The sequence below is a fragment of the Hevea brasiliensis genome, chromosome 15 (assembly GCF_030052815.1).
Source record: "Hevea brasiliensis isolate MT/VB/25A 57/8 chromosome 15, ASM3005281v1, whole genome shotgun sequence".
Taxonomy (NCBI): domain Eukaryota; kingdom Viridiplantae; phylum Streptophyta; class Magnoliopsida; order Malpighiales; family Euphorbiaceae; genus Hevea; species Hevea brasiliensis.
The window spans coordinates 15,324,933-15,350,042 of record NC_079507.1 but is presented as its reverse complement, the minus strand read 5'-3'; the positions used below and the strand labels follow the sequence as shown (position 1 = coordinate 15,350,042).

The following is a 25,110-nucleotide window of genomic DNA, read 5'->3' as shown; positions in this document are numbered from 1 at the left end:
TCTAGATTTTGTGATGATTGGTTATTGTTGTCTTTTAAAAAATCCATTAGCAACAAGATCTTTTTCTTTTGGTGTTTCGTATGCAAGACATTTGGAATGGCTGATGAGGAGTGCGAATGACAAGTGACTAGAAGGTGAAGTCTAATTGAATGTATGTGTGGTTTTACTAATGATCGTTAGCGTAATATTAACTTATTTTGTGTGTAATGTTAGGCATGAATGCTGGTTAGTATTTGTACTTGCATGCTAAAACATTAATTATTATTAGAATTTACAACTAATAGCAAAATTAGATTTTGTTTGAAGCAATGGTAGCAAAAGTTAAGCTATGCCAATGTTGGCTATTTAAAAGGAACATTCTGGCATTGAAAAATTATTATAATATATTATATATACACTTATTATGTTATATTTTATTCATATTAGATTTATTATTATATTACTTGTGTTAGCGTTAGCACTTTCATGATACAAGTTTTGATGATAACAAAATATTATATAACCTCCTGCTTTGATACATTGTTAAGGAAAAAAAAAAAAAGACTATTTGCAAATATCCCTTGTATTACAAACAACTTCCAAGGATAAACTGGATATTCATATGTTGAAATTGAGGACCAAGGAATTAATAAACAAATAGGTCTTGATTCTGACTAGGCTTGAAACTACGCTCTCCATTACCAAAATAATTTAGGCTATTTTTCTTTAGTTTGCCGACACTTACATACCGTTTAATTTTCTTATACATTGTCGATATGAGACTTTCTCCCACAAACTATGTATTGCAACACCACTCTCAAGTGTAATTGGGTTCAATTCAGACTTTACATGCTTAGTTGTCACTTTGGCCTTGCATGGGGTGGCCTATCTAATTTGGGAATGGCCACTCTTGGCTTTACCCTCAAGGTTTAGCTCACTAGACTAACCCATGGATCCATTCAAATCTAACTCAATTAGCTCAATTCATGGGTAGCTAGAGCTCAGCCCAGAATGCTTTCAGTTACAAGATCTATAATCATTTGACCTCACAACTCTGATACCATGTTGAAATTGAGGGTCTAGGAGTGTTGATTAATATTCAGCTAGGTCTCCATGTTGATCTAGACTTGAAACTAGGTTCTCCATCACCAAAATAACCTAATCCCTTTTGGTTTGATTTGTCAACACTTATATGCCATTTAATTTTCTTGTATGTTATTGATATGAAATTAGTTCGCACGAGCCATATATTGTAATATCTGGGAAAGAATCAGAACATGAGTAATACATGGATTAAAAGATATGGAAGTCTAGTTTCACCTCTAACAAACGGAACTCAATTTGGAGTTAAAATGAGGAAGTTGTGAATTATTTAATAAGCATATATCAAAGCTACCATGATGAATTTGTGCAGAAAGACCATATTTGAAAATTTCCACAAACCTCAAGGAGTAAAATTTTGACAGAGATAACCAGCTTAGCCATCTTTCATTAGCAAAAACAAAAGGCATAATTTTTTTTTTTAATACCTACAAAGGAAGTTACTAGATAATCTTTGGAGCAAGGTCATTTAAAAGGGCAAGTTAATGCCTAGTCAAAATGACCAAACTGCGATATGGAAAGCTAGACTGCAAGCCATGCCTCAGTCTAGCCCCTAGACTGCTTGAATAAGCAGTTTAAAGATCCTTTTGCCTGGTCTAACGCAATCTAGCCTACTTTTCCAATGTAATTTTTTTTTTAATTTTTAAATTATTTTTTTTGCATGCCAGCTATGCAAGAATAGTTTTACACGTCATAGAATTATGAAAATATATTTTTGAATTTTGACAATATTTATGATATTCTAACGTTAAAAATTTTATTTTTAATGTATATTCAAATATATTATTATTTTATTCTAACTTTGGCTCTTTCTCAAGAACAATGTTCAAAGCTTAAAAATGACAATTATTGTTGGATACCATATTTAATAATGTTAGATATGATGAATAATTTTTTTTGTAAAATATATTGATGGTAGGGTTATAATGCAATATACTTAATGAAATATATTTTTATTTTTACTTATTTCGCTATGAAAGAAACATTTATTGATGACTTGGGTGAATATTATCATTATATGACAAGTTTTGGATCCATAATTATTTATGAATTTCTAGTCATAAAGTAAAAAATACAATTTATATATGAAGTTATGGTAAAATGATAATTTTAACTATTTTCTTTGCAGTCCTCTTCCCATATAAAAGGAAAATAAGCGCTTCTTTTTACTTTCTACACGGAATAGCCCCTTGCAAAACAGGTATAAAGTTGTACATATCAACCCTATCCAAAACTCACAAGTGTGAATGCTGTGCACAGTGGATCACCCTTTTTTTTTCTTTTTTTTTTCTATTTATCCAAATACAAAAGGAGAAAATAAAAAATGCAAAATTATTTATAAAAAAAATCCTTCTATTATTTCCCTTCCTCTCCTATGATTTATCCCAAAAGAGTGTAAATTGCAAACAATTATATTCGCAAAAAATTATATTATACTGAAATTACAAACATGACAATACAAGTTTTATTGATAAATTTGAATTTTAACTAATTATTACACATTTTTATAAAAAGCTGGAAAATTGATAAATTAAAACAATAAAAATGATTTAGCCATTTAAGCAACTAACATGCTTCAACAAAGTTCTATGCCAAAATTTTTTGGTTCATCTCATAAAAGTATCATAAAAATGTTGTTGTTGATCCTCGTACCTAATGACAAAAAATCAATCATACAAAGCCTCCCAAACCAAGTTAAATCATCTTTTCTTTCCAATCTTTTGCCGTATTTGCACAGAAATAGATCCATCAATCATGGTATTTGAGAAATAAGGAAAAGAAAAGAGATGACAAGGAGATGCAGTTGTGCTTACCTCTGTGAGGCTTTATTCCTTGGAGATTTCAAATTCAGCACCAATTGGTAGATGGTCACTTGGGTGGTAATAGTTCGGTAATCCACCAAGAACATCAGGTGAATTTGCTTCAGGAAGTTCGAGGAAACTGACTGGTTTTATTTTCTCATCAGGGCAAAAGAATATATAATCAAGTGTATTTGTGAAGTCAGGGGTGCAATTTGTGAATGGTGGTTCTCCTCTCGTATGACCATAGAAGCTACACAAGGGAATAGGAAGCTCATCCACGCATTCTGCAAGTGGCATCGACGAAGAGTTGCTAGAAATAAGGTACTGGTAAACCTGAAACAAGAAAATGCTAAGAAACAAAGGCGCAAAAATATCAAATGCTTCCCAATCCCCCCTCACCAAACCCCCCCCCCCCCAAAAAAAAAGGGCAGTAAACATGCGCAGAGGACAACACAGATAGGAGAGGAATCCTGATACATTCAGATTGGAACTTATTAAGAAAAAAATATAAGGAAAATAAATGGAAGAATGCACCAACCTTGTCCCCTGGGGTTGAATTGAAATCACCTGCCAGAATAACAGGTGGTGTACATTCAAACTTGTTAGAAACCAGAGCCTTAAATTGAGATAAGCGTGATAAAAGATATTTAGCTTGGGCAAGCTTGACATCAGCCCATTCTGGATCCCTGAAACAAAATCATCAACATGCATATAATTTCTATCAACATAATACACCTAGAAGCAAAAATATATAAACAAATGATGCTCCTACATGTCATCACAGTTTATCTGCACCGCTTACCAGTAAAGGTGTGTGTTTGCAACAATAACAATATGATGAAAAGCATCCTTGAGTTTAAATGCAGCCATGATTCCAACACAATCGCGCCTCAATCTTACACGAGGATCATTAGGATCTCCACAATCTTCAGTACCTTTTAATGAGGAACCTGATGATAGATCATTTAAGTAAGCCACTAGACCAGCTTGACAGGTCAAGTCAATCAATGTAATCAGAGATCTCCTAATGTTTCTAGTATAAGAAAATCACAAATAAATAGATGCATATTCATACACAAAACCATAACAAGTACAACATCAAACAAATACGCATGGTGTTAATTTGCAAAAATTAAAAACAAAACAAATTCAATTAGGAATTTCCTATAGATTTCAATTTTATTACTTCTAATATGTCCAGTCTTCCTTTGCTATTGCCATTAAAGATAAGATTTCTACCCTTCTAATTTCAAGCCAAAACAATATTAAACTTGCCCACTGATGCCCAATTCCTAATTTTATTTTATTATTTTTATAAAATCCAACGTAATCAGATATAGAAACTATTGAGACAATAAACTAATAAGTCACACAATGAAAGTATGGGAAAAAGTTATTGAACATTGAACATAGATTTAGGGATGCAAACACTACTAAGATATCAGAGAACCAGTTTGGCTTAATGCCTGATAAATATACAATAAAACCTACTTTTCTATTAAGAAGATAACGAAAATTTATATGGAGAGAAAAAAGGATCGCCACATGTTTTTCATTAGCCTAAAAAAGGTATAAGATAGAGTACCAAGTCAAGTTCTTTGGTGAATGCTAGAGAAAAAAGAAGTGAATCTCAAATATATAAATGCAAGTGAATGTTCAGCTGTAAACCCTTACCTTTTTACATTGGTTTTAGATGAATTAATGAAACATATACAAGAGAGTATCCCTTGGTGCATGATGTTTGCGGATGATATAGTTCTGATAGATGAGACACAAGAATGGGCTAATAGAAAGCTCTAAATACTCTAGAGTCAAAGGATTTTAAGTTAAGTAAAACAAAGACAGAATACATGCATTGCAAGTTCAGTGAATGCCAAACTGGTGATAGGGAAGGAATTAGTTTGGATGGAGTGATACTGTCCTAAAGTAATCACTTTAAATATCTCGGCTTAGTCCTTCAAGCAGATGGGGGATGTGAGGAGGATGTTAGTCATAGGATTAAAGCCGGATAGTAGAAGTGGAGACGTGCCACGGGAGTTTTATGTGATTGCAATATTCCCAATAAGTTGAAAGGAAAATTTTACTGTACGGCCATATGACCTGCCATGTTATATGGTAGTAAGTGTTGGGCATTGAAGAAGTCGTATGTGTCTAAGATAAGAGTTGCGAAGATGAGAATGTTAAGATGGATAAGTGGCCATACTAGACTAGATAAAGTCTGTAATGAGAGTATTAGAGAAAAGGTAGGAGTGGTACCAATTGAGGATAAGTTAAAAGAAGGGAGATTGAGGTGGTTTGGTCATGTGAAGCGTAGATATACGAAAGCTCCAATTAGACAAGTAGAGCACATTAGGGTAGAGAATAAAAAGAAAAGAAGTGGTAGACCTAAACTGACTTGGAGGAGAGTAGTACAACATGACCTAAAAGCATTACACATTTTCGAGGATTTAACCTAAAATCGTTTAGAGTGGAGAAAGAGAATCCATATAGCCGACTCCAAATTTTTGAGATAAAGGCTTAGTTGAGTTGAGTTGAGTTGAGTTAGAGTTGTATGAATGGCTAGTAACCACATCTGCCAAAGATTGCATGTAGCACACATTAGGGATAAAATAAGTGAGTATCAATTAAGATGATTTAGTCATGTCTGATATAAAGAAGCAAATGCTCCTGCACAAAAATGTGGTAAATTAGTGATAAAAGGAGTGAAGAGGTAAAAAGCAAGACTTAAAAAGAAATGGAGAGAAGTAGATCAAAATATTTATAATTTTTAAATATTTATGTGGAACTAGTTTCAAACAGAGCTAAATGATGAAAAGAAGCACTATAGCTACCCCCAATTAGTTTGAGATTAAGGCTTGGATGCTGCTGCTGTTGTTGTTGCCAACGAGATCTCCTTAAACCCATTTTTCCAAAATACGAAACAGAAACAACTACTAATTGGTACTATAAGTGTAACAACCACAAAAAAAAAAAAAAAAAAATGATGATGGTGGGATTTTGGCGTGTGACAGTGGGTTTTCTCACTGTCACAGCCAGCTTTTTAATTAAAAAAAAAAATAATAATAATTTCAAAAACGGGAGGAAACCCCCCCCCCCCCCATTCTCTCTTTTCTCTCCTCTCCTTCCCTCTCTTCTTCTTCTTTCTTTTTCCGGTGACCGGCCGGCGACCTCCCGAGCAGCTCCCCACCTGGCCGGCGACCCTCCGGCGACGGCCATAACCACCAGAAACGGCAGCAAGAGAGGGAGAAGAGAGAGAAAACGTGCGCACAGTGGGCAGTGACTTTCCGGCGTGATTCCGGCTTCATTCGACGTCCGATCGAGGAGATTCAGGTGGCGTTGGAAAGCTTGTTCCGAGACCTTTCTTTTGATACCAATTTTGCAACAAATGGAGGTCGGATGAGTGAGATATGAAGGAGAGAAATTTCGGATTTTTCAAGCTTTTTCGTCAGATCTACGACGATCTGACCGTTGGATCGACAATCCGAGACCACATATGGACTGAGGAAGAGGAGAGGAACATGGTGGTATGATCAGATCTGACAAATGTAGCCGGCGACCGGCGGCCGGCCACCGTGCGCGGTGGTTCCGGCGGTGGCTCTGATAAGCTATGGAGGTGATTCAACTTCCAGAGGCTTCCTCATAAATTTTTGAAATTTTTAAGACAGAGATAAACTTCGGGTAAGACAATTTCTATTATTTCTCTGTCTGTGGAGCATAAATACAGTGTTTATTAAACAGGAAAAATTTGAGAAAAATTCTAAGAAAAATATATGATGAAAGTAAAATTATTTGGAGATATTCTATGATGTTTGTTGAATTTTTGAGTGATTATAGAATATTTTTGAAAAATATAGATGGATTTTAGTTAGATTTTTAGCATATGGGCATATAAGATTATTTGAAATTAAGATAATTAAATTTTATATAATTGGTTGAAACTTGAGGATGGAGGTTTAAATATGTGAATATTTAATTGGGTTGAATTAAGAATATGTTAGATGTTGGAAACTTATGGAATCGAGTAAAATTCTTGAATAAAATATTAATGGGTGAATAGAAAATTACAATTCATTTTGCAATAGCCTTATAATATTATTAAGGACCGTGGGGCAAAATTTTAGAATTTTTAGAGCTTGTTTGAGTGGATTTTTGAAAAATGTCAATTATAGGGACTTTTTAAGATTTTGAGTATTGTCTGATTTGGAGGGCCCAGGAGGGGCCATGTGATATTGATGAGATGTGATTGTGGAAATTGAGAATTTAGAAGTGTTATTTGAGCCTTTTTACAGGTTGGGTAGGTCCCAGATATAGAGGAAACTCTGCCGGATTTTTGGCATGAATTAAGCTGTCTATTGCCTCTTTAGAGTTTTATCTTAACTTAGTACTAATAAATTTATAATTTAATTATTAGGTGATCGAGGTCAGCTATTTTTCTGCATCCAGCAGCCACAATAGTCATCGGTGTACTGTGAGTAAAATATTAATTTTAATTGTAATTTCATTATTATTATATGTTCAAGCATGCCCATGCATCACTTATATGCATATATTTATGTAGTTAAATTCTATGCACGATTTATGTTGCATTCATAACTGTTAAAGTGCCATAGATGTTGTTGTGGTAATTTGGAGAAGTGTGCGTGCGTTGGCGTGCGTGTGATGTGGTGTGGACTATGGATAGGACGGGTATACACGGCTTGAGATCTTCGCTGGGACCCGGTCCTTCGGGGTAGTTACGGCTTGAGTTCTTCGCTGGCACCAGGTTGGATTTAAGAGAGCTGTATAGGGGATCAGCTCCCATATATTATGATTGATATTACTGGGTGTGTGAGTGCTCCAAATTACCTTTTTAATGTTATGATGTGCAATTGTTGTTGATGTTGCATTTCACTCTACAGGGTGCATTAGTTTTAGATAGTTATAGAGATTATGGTTAAAATTGATATTTTACTCTCTGAGTCGAACGCTCACTCCTGTTCAATATTTTTCCAGGCCACAGGAGGAGTTATTTTACAAAGCAACCTGTTTTCTTCCTCGCAGGTTTAACGTCGATTATTTAATTGTTTTACTATATTTTCTAAATTTAAAATCTAGAACTCCGTATGTGATAGTAATAATGTGGACCTTATTAGAAATTGTGTTAATTTAAAATTTTGAGACTAATAAATGAAGATTTGTATGGTATTTAAACAGTTTGTAAATGAGGTAACAGGGTTGAGCGAGGCTCCCCTTATTTCAGTTTTTGATAGCTATCGGGTAGGGTTGACCCGAATAAAAATATTTTATTTTATTTTATTTAATTTTATTTACATGTTGGGCCTAAGTTTTTGGGCATTGGTTATGAATTTGAGAACAGTAAGGCTTACTACAGGCCTCAGGGGTTTTATGTCGGCCCATAGGTTGGGTCGTGACAAAGTTGGTATCAGAGCTTAGGCTCTAGATTCATGGGAAATAAAATACTTGGGAGTGTAAAAGGAGTCTTGTTAGGATGTTATATGCGGAGTATAGGATTCTGTTTCGTCTTTTTCTGTAATTCTTTGTTTCTAGATTCTGCATTATACCTCGAGAAATATAAAAGTGCCTCAATTAGTGTCTTGATTTTCATGGAGTATACAGAAATGTGAAATAGAGTTAGTAGACATGTGAGGTCTATCATGAGGATACGTACTCTAAGAAACACTGTTTCTGTTTGTATGGGTTTAAATGGTGTGCCCATTTCGTGCAAGGCACGAGTACATAAAGGTGAGTCTTAAAAGTACAGTTGCCCTAGATAAGGATGAGGATACCACTGCTGGCAATCATCAGTAGATGACCCAGTCAGAATAAGTTTCTGATAATAGAATATTCAAGAGAGATAAGAAATTGGGAGACCTAGTCGGTCAGGACGTATCATAATAACTATACAATGTTCTTGATGTCTGCTCTGTAAGCTGCAGATTACAGTACCGACATGAGATTATTGTGTAGAGCTGCGTGCATCCCCGTGGTGCTCCATAATGAGGGTGTTTGCAGATGGCTTCTGTTTTGGTACAGTTATGCCAGAATAGAGTTCTATATCTGCAGAGGAGTTGGAAACTCCTGGTTAGGGGTCTAGAGTTAGAATATTGAAAGGTCACAGTTGGGTGATAACTAGAGTCAGTGACTCAGTTACCCTAGCATGAGCTCTATTGCATTAAGAGTTGCCATCAGACCAGAGGTTTCGGACTAGTTGCAAGGTAAAGGTGACAGTTATAGAGTGAGATCATCTAGTCTTCAGTATGGAATTTTGGATCATTTTTGTAGTATGACAAACATTTTGCTTAGAGCTTAGTGAGAATAGTATACCTTATGTGTATCAGTATGGAATAAAGTACAACCCTACTACCTAGAGAAGGTCGAAATTATGAATTGATGATTTACAGAGCCATAATATGATAGGAGAGTCATTGATTTGACATGGTTTAGGCAAGGTGGTAAATATAGTACCTTTGTTGCAGCAAGTTAGGATATAGTCCTATCTTTTCAGAAGGGATCGAAGGTTATTGCTGATAATGATGACTTATGGAATAGTGTCCCAGATGGGACTGTAGAGTGTGGTAGAGAGTAGTTGGCTCGGGTATCCTGTAGAGGATACAAGTTTCATTATAGGAATCATATATAATCAGATCACGATGGATGTAAATCCTTTGAATTGGATGACGGGTTTGGGTGCCCGGAATTTTAAGTTTTGGCTAATTGAGTAAACATGGAAAATAATAATAATAATAATAATAATAATAATAATAATAATAATAATAATAATAATAAAATTACTGCAGAATCAGTTTTTAAGGTAGTAAGGGTATTTTGTAAGCTAAAGGATAAGAATAGAAATCATACAATGAAGGTATGAATGCAATTTCCTAAGTTCCTTTCTAACTTCATATTGTTCAAAACAATAGTATAATTTAATTATAATAGTGTTAAGAGAAATAAACTAGCGAAGATAAATTCTATAAGGCCAATGGATAGAGAAAGTGCAGAATGAAGGTTTGGACAATTGGTTACAAATACAATATAATCTAAATGCCAGTGGAAGTACTAGCTAGAGTGGTCAAAGGACCAAATCTGAGTAGCATAGATATGTGATAACGTGGTAGAGACTCTGAAAGATATAGTTAGCAGGTACAGCTGTCATGTTAGGAAGAAGAATGGAACCAAGGATAGAATAGTTAAGTTCTATTTTGGGTAAGAGGAAATAAACGGAAGGACAACCTGAATAGCGCATAATAAAAGGAACAAAGTTAAGATATAGGGTAGGCTAAGTATTATTCTTGGCAAGGTGAATAACAAGAATGGAAAACCCAAAATGGGACCACATTAGTGAGAATAGTGATGGAGGTATGGAATCTAGTAATGTAATACTCAAAGCATGATGTAGTTGAGATAGTGACATGGGCAAGATTCTTTTAACTTGTTAACAGTATCAAGAAGATTAGGCGAGGAACACAATAATAATGAGCAAAAGCTAGAAGGTGTGCGATGATATTGCGGACTATCTAATTAGGCAGAGAAAAAGAAGTTAGTAAGTAGTAAGTTGAATAAAAGTTAATCTAAGGGATCGAATAGGTATGATGAGTGGAAGGAATTATAGATAATGACACATAGGCTTTAGGTTAGACCTTTGAGATAGTGAGAAGGTAGTTAGACGTTCGTTATGAATGTTAGGCAAACATTTTTAGTGTGATCAACAGAATCACTTTGCAGTGAAGCAATAATGACAGAACAACAGTAGGGGTAGAACGAGAAATGACAAGTCTAGGTGATTATAAATCACTAGAAAGTTCAAGGATCAAATTAATGACCATAGATAAGGGTGGAATTAGTGTTGGAAGAATCTATTAGCGAGAGAAATCTTTCAGGAATCAACAAAAGTTAAGGGCACAATATAAACGATGATAGATATGAATCATAGGTCGAGTATAAGTAAAGTTAATAAATTATAAAATATTATGTCAGGAAAAACAATGGTACGGTAAAGGGTTCATGCAGTAAAGTTAATAAATCATAGGTATAGCACAATTGTGCTAGGAGATGATGAAATTTGAAGAGAAAGACTAAGAAACATAGATTAAACGTTATTATATGGACAATCGGGCGTAGTTGAATATAGAGGATATTTTTCTTTCTTTTCAAGTTTAGTTTGAGCTATTGGTTCTAGAGGGTTATATAAGGAACAAAGACTGAATCAAGGAGACCGAGTTATTTGAGAGTTTGGTAGGCACCAATTCATATACAATTTCTTGATATGAGAATGACAATAAGTACATACCTAGTGTTAAGTATGAAAGGACGATTAGAGTAATGACAGGAGTTAAATTGAGTTTCAATAGATGAAATTGTTGATGATGGGATGGACATTCTTGAAGGAAAAGGTGTAAGGATGAGATAGGACTGAAATTAAGGAATAAGTACAACAGGTTGAAAAGATATCAACAATACCAAAAATAGGAAAGGGAAGTGGATAAGATGCAAAGGACAGGAAGAAAGCTCGATAGAGCCAGTTATAATGATGAGGATAAGGAGGAATAGGTATGCTAGGAACACACTAAGGGATGTTTAAAATAAGTTATTATGAGATGATAGATTAAAGGAGTAGTGGAGCCTCGATCTGAGTGCTAATGTGTCAGAAGTAGGCCACATACTAAGAAGCTAAAGGAAGAAGTCTAGATATTTCTATTCCAGAGAAGGAGTGAGAATCGATAAAGTCGCATGGATTGAGTTGTCAGGGAATATAAAAACTTTTGTTACCTAGAAGGAGAGACCCAGTTCACATTCCAATATTGATAAATGATGCACTTGGCCCTTGGAGGAGACTCTACCTGACTAGTTACATAAGATGGATAGAGGTTGGTCTAAGTACCTTAGTAATGACACAAAAGAGATTAAAAATTTGAAGTATCATGGGAGTGAGAAGATTTATAGGTATTGACCACTGAGGTCATAAGAAGAGTGAAGATCTCGAACAAGATGCCTAGATTAGGTGCTACAGGAAAGCTACTCATAGGATACCATGGAATAAGGAACATAAGTTATGTCATTGGGGGAAACAGAGATTATTGAAACAAAGGAATGATGACTGAAGTCACTAAGAGACATGTTGGGGCGTAATAAAAGTGAGGTAAGCACTAAAGTTGATTGAAGTTATGGGACATCAAGTCAAGAACAGTGAGATATAGCGAATACTTGAAATGCTAAAAAAATGGTCAATGAATAGTTACAAGATAAAAGCCCTCTAGAAGGAGATGATGACAAATAGAACACTATAGTAGAATCAGAGAGCGGTAGAATGTCATATATAATATACGAAGAGTTTGAAGAATAAATGTTTTACCAATCTCCGCATAGTTGGAGGAGTAATGATTTTGCTTGTCCTAATAACCTATTCTTTTCCTCATTTCTTTGTTTATTCGAAAATTCGAGGACGAATTTTTCTTAAGGGGGGAAGAATGTAACAACCACAAAAAAAAAAAAAAAAAAATGATGATGATGGGATTTTGGCGTGTGACAGTGGGTTTCCCACTGTCACAGCCAGCTTTTTAATTAAAAAAAAAAAAAAAAATTTCAAAAACGGGAGGAGGAAAACCCCCCCCCCCCCCCATTCTCTCTTTTCTCTCCTCTCCTTCCCTCTCTTCTTCTTCTTTCTTTTTCCGGTGACCGGCCGGCGACCTCCCGAGCAGCTCCTCACCTGGCCGGCGACCCTCTGGCGACGGCCATAACCACCAGAAACGGCGGCAAGAGAGGGAGAAGAGAGAGAAAACGCGCGCACAGTGGGCAGCAGCTTTCCGGCGTGATTCCGGCTTCATCCGACGTCCGATCGAGGCGATTCAGGTGGCGTTGGAAAGCTTGTTCCGAGACCTTTCTTTTGATACCAATTTTGCAACAAATGGAGGTCGGATGAGTGAGATATGGAGGAGAGAAGTTTCGGATTTTTCAAGCTTTTTCGTCAGATCTACGACGATCCGACCGTTGGATCGACAATCCGAGACCACATATGGACTGAGGAAGAGGAGAGGAACATGGTGGTATGATCAGATCCGGCAAATGTAGCCGGCGACCGGCGGCCGGCCACCGTGCGCGGTGGTTCCGGCGGTGGCTCCGACAGGCTATGGAGGTGATTCAACTTCCAGAGGCTTTCTCATAAATTTTTGGAATTTTTAAGACACAGATAAACTTCGGGTAAGACAATTTCTATTATTTCTCTGTCTGTGGAGCATAAATACAATGTTTCTTAAACAGGAAAAATTCGAGAAAAATTCTAAGAAAAATATATGATGAAAGTAAAATTATTTGGAGATATTCTACGGTGTTTGTTGAATTTTTGAGTGATTATAGAATATTTTTGAAAAATATAGATGGATTTTAGTTAGATTTTTAGCATATGGGCATATAAGATTATTTGAAATTAAGATAATTAAATTTTATATAATTGGTTGAAGCTTGAGGATGGAGATTTAAATATGTGAATATTTAATTGGGTTGAATTAAGAATATGTTAGATGTTGGAAACTTATGGAATCGAGTAAAATTCTTGAATAAAATATTAATGGGTGAATAGAAAATTACAATTTATTTTGCAATAGCCTTATAATATTATTAAGGACCGTGGGGCAAAATTTTAGAATTTTTAGAGCTTGTTTGAGTTGATTTTTGAAAAATGTCTATTATAGGGACTAAAACGTAATTTTTAAGATTTTGAGTATTGTCTGATTTGGAGGGCCCAGGTAATATTGATGAGATGTGATTGTGAAAATTGAGAATTTAGAAGTGTTATTTGAGCCTTTTTACAGGTTGGGTAGGTCCCAGATATAGGGGAAACTCTGCCGGATTTTCGGCATGAATTAGGCTGTCTATTGTCTCTTTAGAGTTTTATCTTAACTTAGTACTAATAAATTTATAATTTAATTATTAGGTGATCGAGGTCAGCTATTTTTCTGCATCCAGCAGCCACAATAGTCATCGGTGTACTGTGAGTAAAAATATTAATTTTAATTGTAATTTCACTATTATTATATGTTCAAGCATGCCCATGCATCACTTATATGCATATATTTATGTAGTTAAATTGTAGGCACGATTTATGTTGCATTCATAACTGTTAAAGTGCCATGGATGTTGTTGTGGTAATTTGGAGCAGTGTGTGTGCGTTGGCGTGCGTGTGATGTGGTGTGGAATATGGATAGGACGGGTAGACACGGCTTGAGATCTTCGCTGGGACCCGGTCCTTCGGGGTAGTCACGGCTTGAGTTCTTCGCTGGGACCCCGATTTGGTTTATTAAGCGAAAGTCCGACTTGAGTTCTTCGCTAGCACCAGGTTAAATTTAAGAGAGCTGTACAGGGGATCAGCTCCCATATATTATGATTGATATTACTGGGTGTGTGAGTGCTCCAAATTACCTTTTTGATGTTATGATGTGCAATTGTTGTTGATGTTGCATTTCACTCTACAGGGTGCATTAGTTTTAGATAGTTATAGAGATTATGGTTAAAATTGATATTTTACTCTCTGAGTCGAACGCTAACTCCTGTTCAATATTTTTTCAGGCCACAGGAGGAGTTATTTTACAGAGCAACCTGTTTTCTTCCTCGCACGTTTAACGTCGATTATTTAATTGTTTTACTATCTTTTCTAAATTTAAAATCTAGAACTCCGCATGTGATAGTAATAGTGTAGACCTTGTTAGAAATTGTGTTAATTTAAAATTTTGAGACTAATAAATGAAGATTTGTATGGTATTTAAACAGTTTGTAAATGAGGTAACAGGGTTGAGCGAGGCTCCCCTTATTTCAGTTTTTGATGGCTATCGGGTAGGGTTGACCCGAATAAAAATATTTTATTTTATTTAATTTTATTTACATATTGGGCCTAAGTTTTTGGGCATTGGTTATAAATTTGAAAACAGTAAGGCTTACTACGGGCCTCGGGGGCTTTATGCCGGCCTAGGTCCTAGTGCCGGTCCGGCCCATAGGTTGGGTCGTGACAATAAGGTCTCGTACTAAAGCCATTGATCCAAATAGAAAATTAAGCCACCGAGGGGAAGGCTTTAACTACACCATTTTGCCAACTTGATCTAATTGATTGTTCAAATGAGAAGTTTCAAAATACACTGCGAAGAATAGTACGAGAAACAAATTTATACTAAAACCAAATATTAATGACAAGCAATCCAAAATCAAGGATTAAACTTGAATGATTCAAGATTTGGATTCTTCTATCCGGTATTTAAAGATCCTAATACATTTCAAGAAGTAAAAAATATAAGAAATTGAAAAAAACCACACTTTTAGGCCTAAGCATAATTTTGATTTTACATTATTAAAGGGTATTTGATGAAACTAAAGTATTTGAGAGAAATCTTTATATTTTCATATATAAGAAATTCTTTGTACATGCTCCTATTTATATACAAGTAATTTAGGATAAATTTTGATAACTATTTCTGAACTTATCTAATTATAACATTACAGTCCCTCAACTTAAAAATGTAATATAAAACCCCATCAACTTTCAAATTTTACACAGTAAAATCCCTCTAACCTCCAATTATCAGTTTTTCAGTTAAACGCTGACCTAGACAGTTTCAACATGAAGCTTAGTCAGTATTTCTCTTTTCTTTCTTAAGCCATGTGTAAATTGAATCATTTTTCTCTCTATAGACAGAATAATTTTTCATGCGTGAAGAGAATAATTTTACACTTTGCATAAGAGAAGAGAGAGAAATATTGATTAAGTGCTATGTGAAAGCTATTTACATCAGTTTCTAACTGAAAAATCAGTAATTGAAAGTTAGAAGGATTTTACTGTGAAAAATTTAAAAGTTTAGGGAGTTTTATGCTACATTTTAAAGTTAAAGGACTGTAGTGTTATAACTATATAAGTTCAGGGACAGTTGTTGAAATTTATCCAAGTGATTTATTCTAATAAGGAAATTAAAGTAAATAGGAAATAATATTACAATTCTATTTATATATGTTATGGAAAGTCAATCATTATATTATTTCTGTGTATATTCTGTATTCTGTATTCCTATTTAGGATTTCTTATTTAGGATTTCTTCCTAATTAGTATAACACAATTATAGGAATCAATTGTATATAAATACCCATGTACAGATTAATTGAAATCAATGAGAATCATCTCTTTCTACATCTCTTTCTACATGGTATCGCCATCTAGGGTGACTATTTGTTCTCACCACCAGAGACCTTGGCGATTCGATCAACATTGCGTGTCGCCTCAATCCCCTCATTCCACCACTGTGTCTTTGTTGCACGATCCACCATTAAAGGACTTCCGAGGTTTGGCTCGATCCTATTTCGGTATTTACTTTATTTGTGATTTTGGACTATTTTGTTGCTGTCAGCACTTTGGATTAGCGTTTTGGTTAGTTTCTTTGTCTCAACAAATGGCAGACAATAAGAATGTTATTTCTGATGTGATTCCGATGATGACTAAGATCACGGAACACAAACTTAATGGTTCAAATTACCTGGAGTGGAGTAATAGGGTCTATTTGCGTAGCATTGATAAGGATGATCACCTTACTAAAGATCCACCTCGATGATACACAACAAACTTGGCTAAGGGAGGACGCTCGGTTGTTTTGAACTCGATTCACGGTGAGGTAATTAGTTTAATTAATGTGAATTTGTTAAAGAATTGATGGATTACTTAGATTTTCTGTATTCTGGTAAAGGGAATATCTCCCGTATTTATGATGTTTGTAAGGCATTCTACCGTGCTGAGAAAGAGAATAAGTCTCTCACGGCTTATTTTATGGATTTTAAGCGGGTATATGAGGAACTTAATGTATTGTTGCCTTCGATTTCGATGTGAAAGTTCAAGAGCCCAACGGGAGCATTATGAGTTTTCTCCTTCCTTGAGTATGAGGCGCTAAATCTCGATTCTTTCGATTCGAGATTTCCTCTTTGCATGAAACATTCACACGGGTCCTTCGTGCAGAGAGTACCCAATCTTCGAGTGCTCTTATTAGCCGTAATCCAAATGGACAATAGGGTAATAGAAGAGGAAGTAGAGGAGGAATTACAGTAATCGGCGTAATGGAGAGGCTAGTTCTAATCAGGACTCAAGAGGAGTCATTTGTTATTATTGTCATGAGCACAGCCATACAAAATATAATTGTCCGCATTTTCAGAGGAAAAATCAGCGATCACGGATGGCAAATATGGCAGAGGATTCTACGGTATCTTCCTCTGAGAAACTGTTTTGGTATCTGCAGAAGATTTTGCACGATTTTCCAAGGCATCTCTAAAGCCTACCGGTTCCTATCATCTGCGATCGTCGAGTAAATCCACTACATGCCTTGTGTCTTCCTCATCCAAATGGGTTATTGATTTGCAACAGATCACATGACAGTAATTCTAGTCTTCTATCCGCTTTCTAATCCCACTTCCTCTGTTACTTTGATGGTTCTACTTCTTGTGTCATGGGTTCGGCTGCGAATCCGACCGTCAATTTCTTTGTCATCTGCTTTGTGTCTACCAAATTTCTCTTTTAATCTACTTTAGTAAACTTACTCGTACCTTAAATTGTTCTATTTCCTTTTTTCGATCGGTGTTTGTTTCGGATCTTATTATTGGTAGAGGGCGTGAGTCGTGGTCTCTACATTCGGAAAATCATGTACGCGTCGCTTGTTTGCTCAAGATCGTAGAACACCTCTTGAAGCTCATTGTAGATTGGGTCATCCTTCTTTGTCTACCATGAAGAAGTTGTGTCCTCGATTTGATCTTTATCCTAGAATGTGAGTCGTGTCGGTTGCAAAACATCATCGTTTGCCTACGTGTCTAAAGTCAATAAACGGGCTTCATCCCCTTTTGAGTTAGTTCATTCAGATGTTTGGGGTCCTTGTTCTATTACTTCTAAAACTGGATTTCGTTATTTTGTTACTTTTGTTGATGATTACTCTCGTGTTACTTGGTTATATTTAATGAAGAATCGTTCTGAGTTGTTTTCTATCTTTGTGCCTTTTGTAATAAAATCAAAACTCAATTTAATATTTGCATATTAAGAAGTGACAATGCTAAAGAATATTTTTCAGCACAATTTCAGTCTTACATGACACAAAATGGCATTCTTCATCAATCTTCCTGTGTGGATACCCCATCCCAAAATGGCGTGGCTGAAAGAAAAAATCGGCATCTTCTTGAGGTAACTCGTGCTCTTCTTTTGGATGAAAGTTCCTAAACACTTTTGGGCGGATACGCAGTTTCTACGGCATGTTTTTGATCAATCGTATGCCGTCTTCCTTAATAGGGATATTCCTTATACCGCTTTGTTCCTACAAAATCTTTGTTTCTGTTGAACCCGTATTTTTGTTGTACTTGTTTTGTACGTGATGTTCGTCGTTACTAAATTGGATCCAAAGTCTCTCAAATGTGTCTTCCTTGGTACTCCCATTCAAAAAGGGTACCTGCTTTCTCTCCTACTCTTAATCGTTATCTTGTTTCGCAGATGTCACATTTTTTGAGTCCACTCCATTTTTTCTCAATCATCCGTATGAGAGTCGGGGAGGATGATATCTTAATATATCTTGCTCAATCAATGTCTAGTCCTCTCTCACACTGCTGTTTCTCGTCTCTAGACCTACTCGGCCTCCCGTTGTTCATGTTTATTCCAGAGATTGGAGATGATCCTCCACTAGCTACTTCGTTGGGAGATCCCTCATGCGATCATGATTACGATCTAGATTTACCCATTGCTCTTCGTAAAGGTAAACGCGTTCATGTACTTACCCTATCTCTTCTTTTGTTTCTTATAATCAATTGTCTTCTTGTTCTCGGTGTTTTGTTACTTCTTTAGACTCTGTTCCTATCCCTAATCATTGGTGAGGCCTTTGTCTCATCACCTGGTGTGTTGCTATGAAAGAAGAAATGGAGGCTTTAGATGCTAATGATACATGGGAACTGTTGCCTTTGCTTGGTAAGAAAGCTATTGGTTGCAAATGGGTATTCTGATGAGGTAAATCGATGGTTACGTGGCTAGGTTAAAAGCACGCCTTGTAGCAAAAGGATATGCTCGGACATATGGGGTTGATTACTCGACACTTTTTCTCCGTAGCTAAACTTACTGCTCGCTTGTTTATCTCTTTAGCACTACATATGATTGGCCCTGCACCAATTGGATATCAAGAATGCTTTCCTTCATGGTGATCTTCGGAGGAGGTGTATATGGAGCAACCACCTGGGTTTGTTGCTCAGGGGGAGTTGGGTAAAGTTTGTAGGCTTCGGAAGTCTCTTTATGGCTTGAAACAAAGTCCTAGGGCCTGGTTTGGAAGATTCAGTGAAACAGTACAGGAATTTGGTATGCAAAAGAGTAAGTGTGATCACTATTTTATAAGCAAGGTCTAATTCTCGGTAGTCTATGTGGATGACATTATCATCACCGGGAGTGACTCTGCAGTATTTCATCTCTTAAAACCTTTCTCCAAACACCAAAGACTTGGGATTATTAAAGTATTTTTGGGTATTGAAGTTATGAGAAGTAAGAAGGGTATTTTCTTGTCTCAAAGAAAATATGTCATCGATCTATTGACAGAGACAGAAAATTAGGTGCTAAGCCTTGTAGTGCACCAATGACTCCAAATTTACGGATAGTGAGTTGTTTGAAGATCCAGAGAGATACAGGAGATTGGTAGGAAAATTGAACTACCTTACTGTCACTGGCCCCGACATTGCTTATGCCGTTAGTGTGGTAAGTCGGTTTATGTCTTCCCAACTGTTGCTCATTGGGAAGCCTTGGGACAAATCTTGTGCTATCCGAAGGGAGCTCCAGGAAGAGGTTTGTTATATGGTAATCATGGGCATTTGAATGTTGAATGTTTTTCGATGCCGACTGGATCTAAGGTTGATAGGAGGTCAACTCTTTGGATATTGCGTTTTTGTTGGAGGAAATTTAGTGTCTTGGAAAAGCAAGAAGCGAGTGTAGTTTCTCGATCTAGTTGAATCCGAATCTGAGCCATGGCACAATCGGTATGTGAGGTAATGTGGATATTTCAATTACTAGATGAGACAGTTTTAAAACCCCCAACTGCGAAATTGTGGTGTGATAATCAATTTGCTCTCCATATTGCTTCTAATCCGGTATTTCATGAGCGGACCAAACATATTGAGATTGATTGTCACTTTGTTCGTGAAAGATTCAACAGATCATCTCAACAGGACATATCAAACCGGAGAGCGGTTAGAGATATTTTCACAAAAGCTCTGAATGGAGCTAGGATTGACTACATTTGTAACAAGTTGGGCATGATTAACATCTATGCTCCAACTTGAGGGGGAGTGTTATGGAAAGTCAATCATTATATTATTTCTGTGTATTCTGTATTCCTATTTAGGATTTCTTATTTAGGATTTCTTCCTAATTAGTATAAAACAATTATAGGAATCAATTGTATATAAATACCCATGTACAGATTAATTGAAATCAATGAGAATCATCTCTTTCTACATCTCTTTCTACAATATACAAGTGATTTATCCTAACAAGGAAACTAAAATAAATAGGAAATAATAATCAAATAAGATCCTATTAATATGCTACAACAACATATCAAGGATTCCAACACACCCCCTCAAATTGGTTCAAGTATATATCACATATCCAACTTGAAAACTAGAGTATAAAACAAATTGCTGCTTAAACCCTTGGTAAACACATTGGCTAACTGTTCTTTTGAAGAAGCATGAGTGACACTCAAAGTTTCATCTACTATTTTCTCCTTTATGAAGTGTCGATCGATCTTTAATAGTAGCCTTATTATCACACAATAAGGATAAGCTGTTGATCTCTGATAGCTTCATTTCTTCCATCAATTTCCGTAACCATGATAACTCATAGATGCCCTGTGCTATGACCGTATATTCTGCTTCTGTACTAAATTTAGCCGTCACATTTTGCTTTTTACTTCTCCAAGTGACTAGGTTACCGTCGACAAAGATACAATAACCCGTTGTAGACCTCTTATCATCATGCTATCCAGCCTAATCTGCATCTGCGAAGGCTTTTATCTGGAGATGGCCATGCATTGAAAAAAGAAGTCCTTTTCCTAGTGCAAATTTTTGATATCTCAAAAAACGGACAATAGCTTATAAGTAAAGTTCTCTAGGATCACACATATACTGGCTTACTAGACTCACCACATAAGCTATGTCAGGTCTGGTATATGATAGATAATTCAATCTCCCAACCAACTTCTGATATCTCCCTAAGTCAATTGATTCCCCAACTTTTGCTTATAATCTATTATTAGTTTCAATAGGTGATTTTGCAGGTTTACAACTCAACTCAACTCAACTAAGTCTTTATCACAAAAATTTGGGGTCGGCTATATGGATTCTCTTTCTCCACTCTAAACGATTTTGAGTTAAATCCTCAGAAATGTGTAATACTTTTAAGTCATGTTGTACTACTCTCCTTCAAGTCAGTTTAGGCCTACCCCTTCTTTTCTTTCTATCCTCTAACCTAATGTGTTCTACTTGTCTAACTGGAGCTTTCGTATGTCTATGCTTCACATGACCAAACCACCTCAATCTCCCTTCTCTCAACTTATCCTCAATTGGCACCACTCCAACCTTTTCTCTAATACTCTCATTATGAACTTTATCTAGTCTAGTATGGCCACTCATCCACCTTAACATTCTCATTTTCGCAACTCTTAGCTTAGACACATACGACTCCTTCAGTGCCCAACACTCACTTTCATATAACATGGCCGGTTGTATGACTATACAGTAAAATTTTCCTTTCAACTTATTGAGAATCTTGCGATCACATAAAACTCCAGTGGCACGTCTCCACTTCAACCATCCAGCTTTAATCCTATGACTAACATCCTCCTCACATCCCCCATCTAGTTAAAGGACTGAACCAAGATATTTAAAGTGATTACTTTGAGACACTACCACTCCATCCAAACTAAATTCTTATCTGTCACCAATTTGGCCTTCACTGAACTTGCAATGCATGTATTCTGTCTTCATTCTACTTAACTTAAATCCCTTTGACTCTAGAATACTTCTCTAAAACTCTAACTTTCTATTTACTCTTTGCGTCTCATCTATCAGAACTATATCATCCGCAAACATCATGCACCAAGGGATACTCTCTTGTATATGTTTCGTCAATTCATCTAAAACTAATGTAAAAAGATAAGGGCTTACAGCTGAACCTTAGTGTAATCCAACTGGATAGAAAAATCTCTTGTGTCCCCTCTAACTATGAGCACAATAGTAGTTGCTCCTTCATACATATCTTTCAATACTTGCATGTACCTAATAGATACTCTCTTTTGTTCTAACACTCCTCATAAGACATATCTTGGAACACTATCATAAGCCTTTTCCAAATCGATAAAAACCATGTGTAGATCTTTCTTTCCATCTCTATATTTCTCCATTAAGCTTCTAATGAGAAAGATCGCTTTCATAGTTGAACAACCGGGCATGAAGCCAAATTGATTGGGAGAGAAAGAAGTATCATGACGAAGTCGATGTTCCACAACTCTCTCCTACAACTTCATAGTATGGCTCATGAGTTTAATTCCCCTATAGTTTGAGAAACTCTGTATGTCTCCCTTAGTTTTTAAAATAGGTACTAAAATACTCCTCCTCCATTCATCAGGCATTTTCTTTGAGTTTAGAATTATATTAAATAATTTAGTTAACCATGCCACTCCCATATCTCCCAAACACTTCCACACTTCAATTGGTATTCCATCGGGCCCATAGGCTTTACCCATTTTCATTCTCTTAAGTGCTTCCTTTACTTCTAAAAAATTAATCCTTCTAGTATAATTCACATTCTTTTTTATTGCTCTATAATCTATATTCACGTTATTACCATTTTAACTATTATTAAAGAGATTATCAAAATAATTTCTCCATCTTTCTTTAATGTCCTCATCTTTCACCAATACTTTTCATTCTTTATTCTTAATGCACCTAACTTGATTGAGATCTTGACATTTCTTTTCTCTCCTCCTTGCTAATCTATAAATATATTTCTCTCCTTCTTTAGTTCCAAGTTTCTCATATAACTTTTCAAAGGCCTGCACTCTTGCTTAACTAATTGCCTTTTTTGCCTCTTTCTTTGCTATCTTGTACTGTTCATATGCCTCATTATTATCACACTTAGGTAATTTCTTATACCATTCCCTCTTTCTCTTCACTGCCTTATGTACTTCCTCATTCCACTACCATCTCTCTTTTGAGCGTGGTACATGTCCTCTAGACTCTCCAAGTACTTTTCTAGCTACTTCTCTAATATTTGATGCCTCTCTATCTACATACCATTGGCCTCTATATCTAGCTTCCATGTTTCGGACTTGATGAGTTCATTTTTGAACTTCACTTGCTTTACTTCTTTAAACTCCCACCACTTTATTCGAGCTACACTATTTTTTCTAACTTTACTTGAATTGTTCCTAACCTTACAACTCAACATTCCTATTTCTTCTAAAAGTTCTTGTTATAGAAAGTCAATCCCATAATTATGTACATAATATTCTTAATTAGCATGATTATTGGGATCTCTTCGCAATTAGAATACTTAATTATAGGATTCTTTTTATATAAATAACTTGTATCTCATTCAAGAAAATACACAGAAAATATTCTCTTCATGGTATCAGAGCCTAGGTTCCCTAAACTGAAATTTTTTTTGATATATATATATATATATATATATATATATATATATATATTTTTTTTTTTTTTCTCTCTAGTTCTTCTCCTCCGACAAGTGCTATCTTCTAGGAGAACTCAATAGAGTTATCACAATGTCTCATCACCCATCTCAGGAGAAGACCCAAGTGCCAATCGGCCACCCTTGGAAGTCCGGTGACTGGATTTGAAGTGCGTAGCCTTCACGCGCCATTCTTAAGTTCTGATCCCTACTCCATGCCCCGACGCGTGAACGCGCGTGTGCCCTCCTCCGGTGACGTCCGACAGTTACGCCTCTTGTCCCAGGGTCGCCTCGACTTTGTGATTCTAGTTCCGTGGTTCATTGTTCAGTTTGGGGCATTTCTTTTGGATCTCAAATATTTCTCTCCTTCGGGCAGTTCACTGTTAAGCAATTTCAGGTTCTGTTTTCACGAAATTCTTTTGTTTCTAAGTTTTATTGAGTTTGTTTGAAGATTGGGACAGAGTTGGTTAGTAATCTGTGTTAGAATTTTGTTAATTTCATCTAATGGCGGACAATAAGGCTATTATTTCTGATGTGATTCCAATGATGACTAAAATCACGAAACACAAACTTAATAGTTCAAATTACCTGGAGTGGAGTAAGACTATCAGGGTCTATTTATGAAGTATTGACAAGGATGATCATCTGACTAAAGATCCACCTACTGATGATACAAAGCAAGCTTGGCTTGGGGAAGATGCTCAATTGTTTTTGCAACTTCGGAATTCGAATCATAGTGAGGAAATTAGTTTAATTAATCACTGTGAATTTGTTAAGGAATTGATGGATTACTTAGATTTCCTGTATTCTGGTAAAAGAAATATTTCTCGTATTTATGATGTGTGCAAAGCATTCTATCGTGCTAAGAAGCAGGATAAGTCTCTCACGGCTTATTTTATGGAATTTAAAAGAGTATATGAAGAACTTAATGTCTTGTTGCCTTTTAACCCTGATGTGAAAGTCCAGCAAGCTCAACGAGAGAAGATAGCTGTTATGAGTTTTCTTGCAGGTCTTCCTTCAGAATATGAGACTATTAAATCTCAAATCCTATCTAGCTCTGAAATTTCCTCTCTACGTGATACATTCACACGTGTCCTTCGTACTCTTGTTAGTCGAAATATGAATGGACAACAGAGAAATAAAGGAGGAAATTCAAGCAATATAAGTAATCAGCGTAATGGGGAAACTAATTCTAATTTGAACTCAAAAGGAGTTATTTGTTATTATTGTCATGAGCCTGGTCATACAAAATACAATTGTCTAAAGTTTCGGAGGAAGAATCAGCGATCTCAGATGGCAAACATGGCAATAGATAAGTCTACAGTTGCACCCTCATCTGAGAAAACTGTCTTAATATCTGCAGAGGAATATGCACAATTTTTCCAATATCAAGCATCTCTAAAAGCCTCTAATTCCCCTGTCACTGCTATCGCTGAGTCAGGTAAATCCACTACATGTCTTGTATCTTTCTCATCTAATGGGTCATTGATTCTGGTGCTACAAATCATA

General features: G+C 35.9%; 1 protein-coding gene and 1 long non-coding RNA gene across 4 annotated transcripts in view; one reads left to right on the top strand and one right to left on the bottom strand.

Annotated features, from left to right (window-relative positions):
- Nucleotides 1–2,522: 2,522 nt before the first annotated feature.
- The window catches only part of LOC110662680 (carbon catabolite repressor protein 4 homolog 4), a 67,297-nt gene continuing 44,709 nt past the window's right edge, over nt 2,523–25,110 (bottom strand). For 2 of the 3 annotated variants that reach the window (XM_021821747.2, XM_021821749.2), the window contains exons 8-10: nt 3,685–3,832; nt 3,421–3,568; nt 2,523–3,215 (exon numbers count right to left, since the gene is read on the bottom strand). In XM_021821747.2, coding sequence (XP_021677439.2) covers nt 2,907–3,215; nt 3,421–3,568; nt 3,685–3,832 — 605 coding nt within the window. In that variant the 3' untranslated portion in view covers nt 2,523–2,906. The remainder of the gene's footprint in view (nt 3,216–3,420; nt 3,569–3,684; nt 3,833–25,110) is intronic. The other variant, XM_021821748.2, reaches the window with a different exon arrangement.
- Nucleotides 12,514–15,866, top strand: LOC131174170 (uncharacterized). Its single transcript, XR_009144420.1, has 3 exons — nt 12,514–13,079; nt 13,813–13,869; nt 14,445–15,866. It is a non-coding gene; the product is annotated as an uncharacterized LOC131174170 (long non-coding RNA).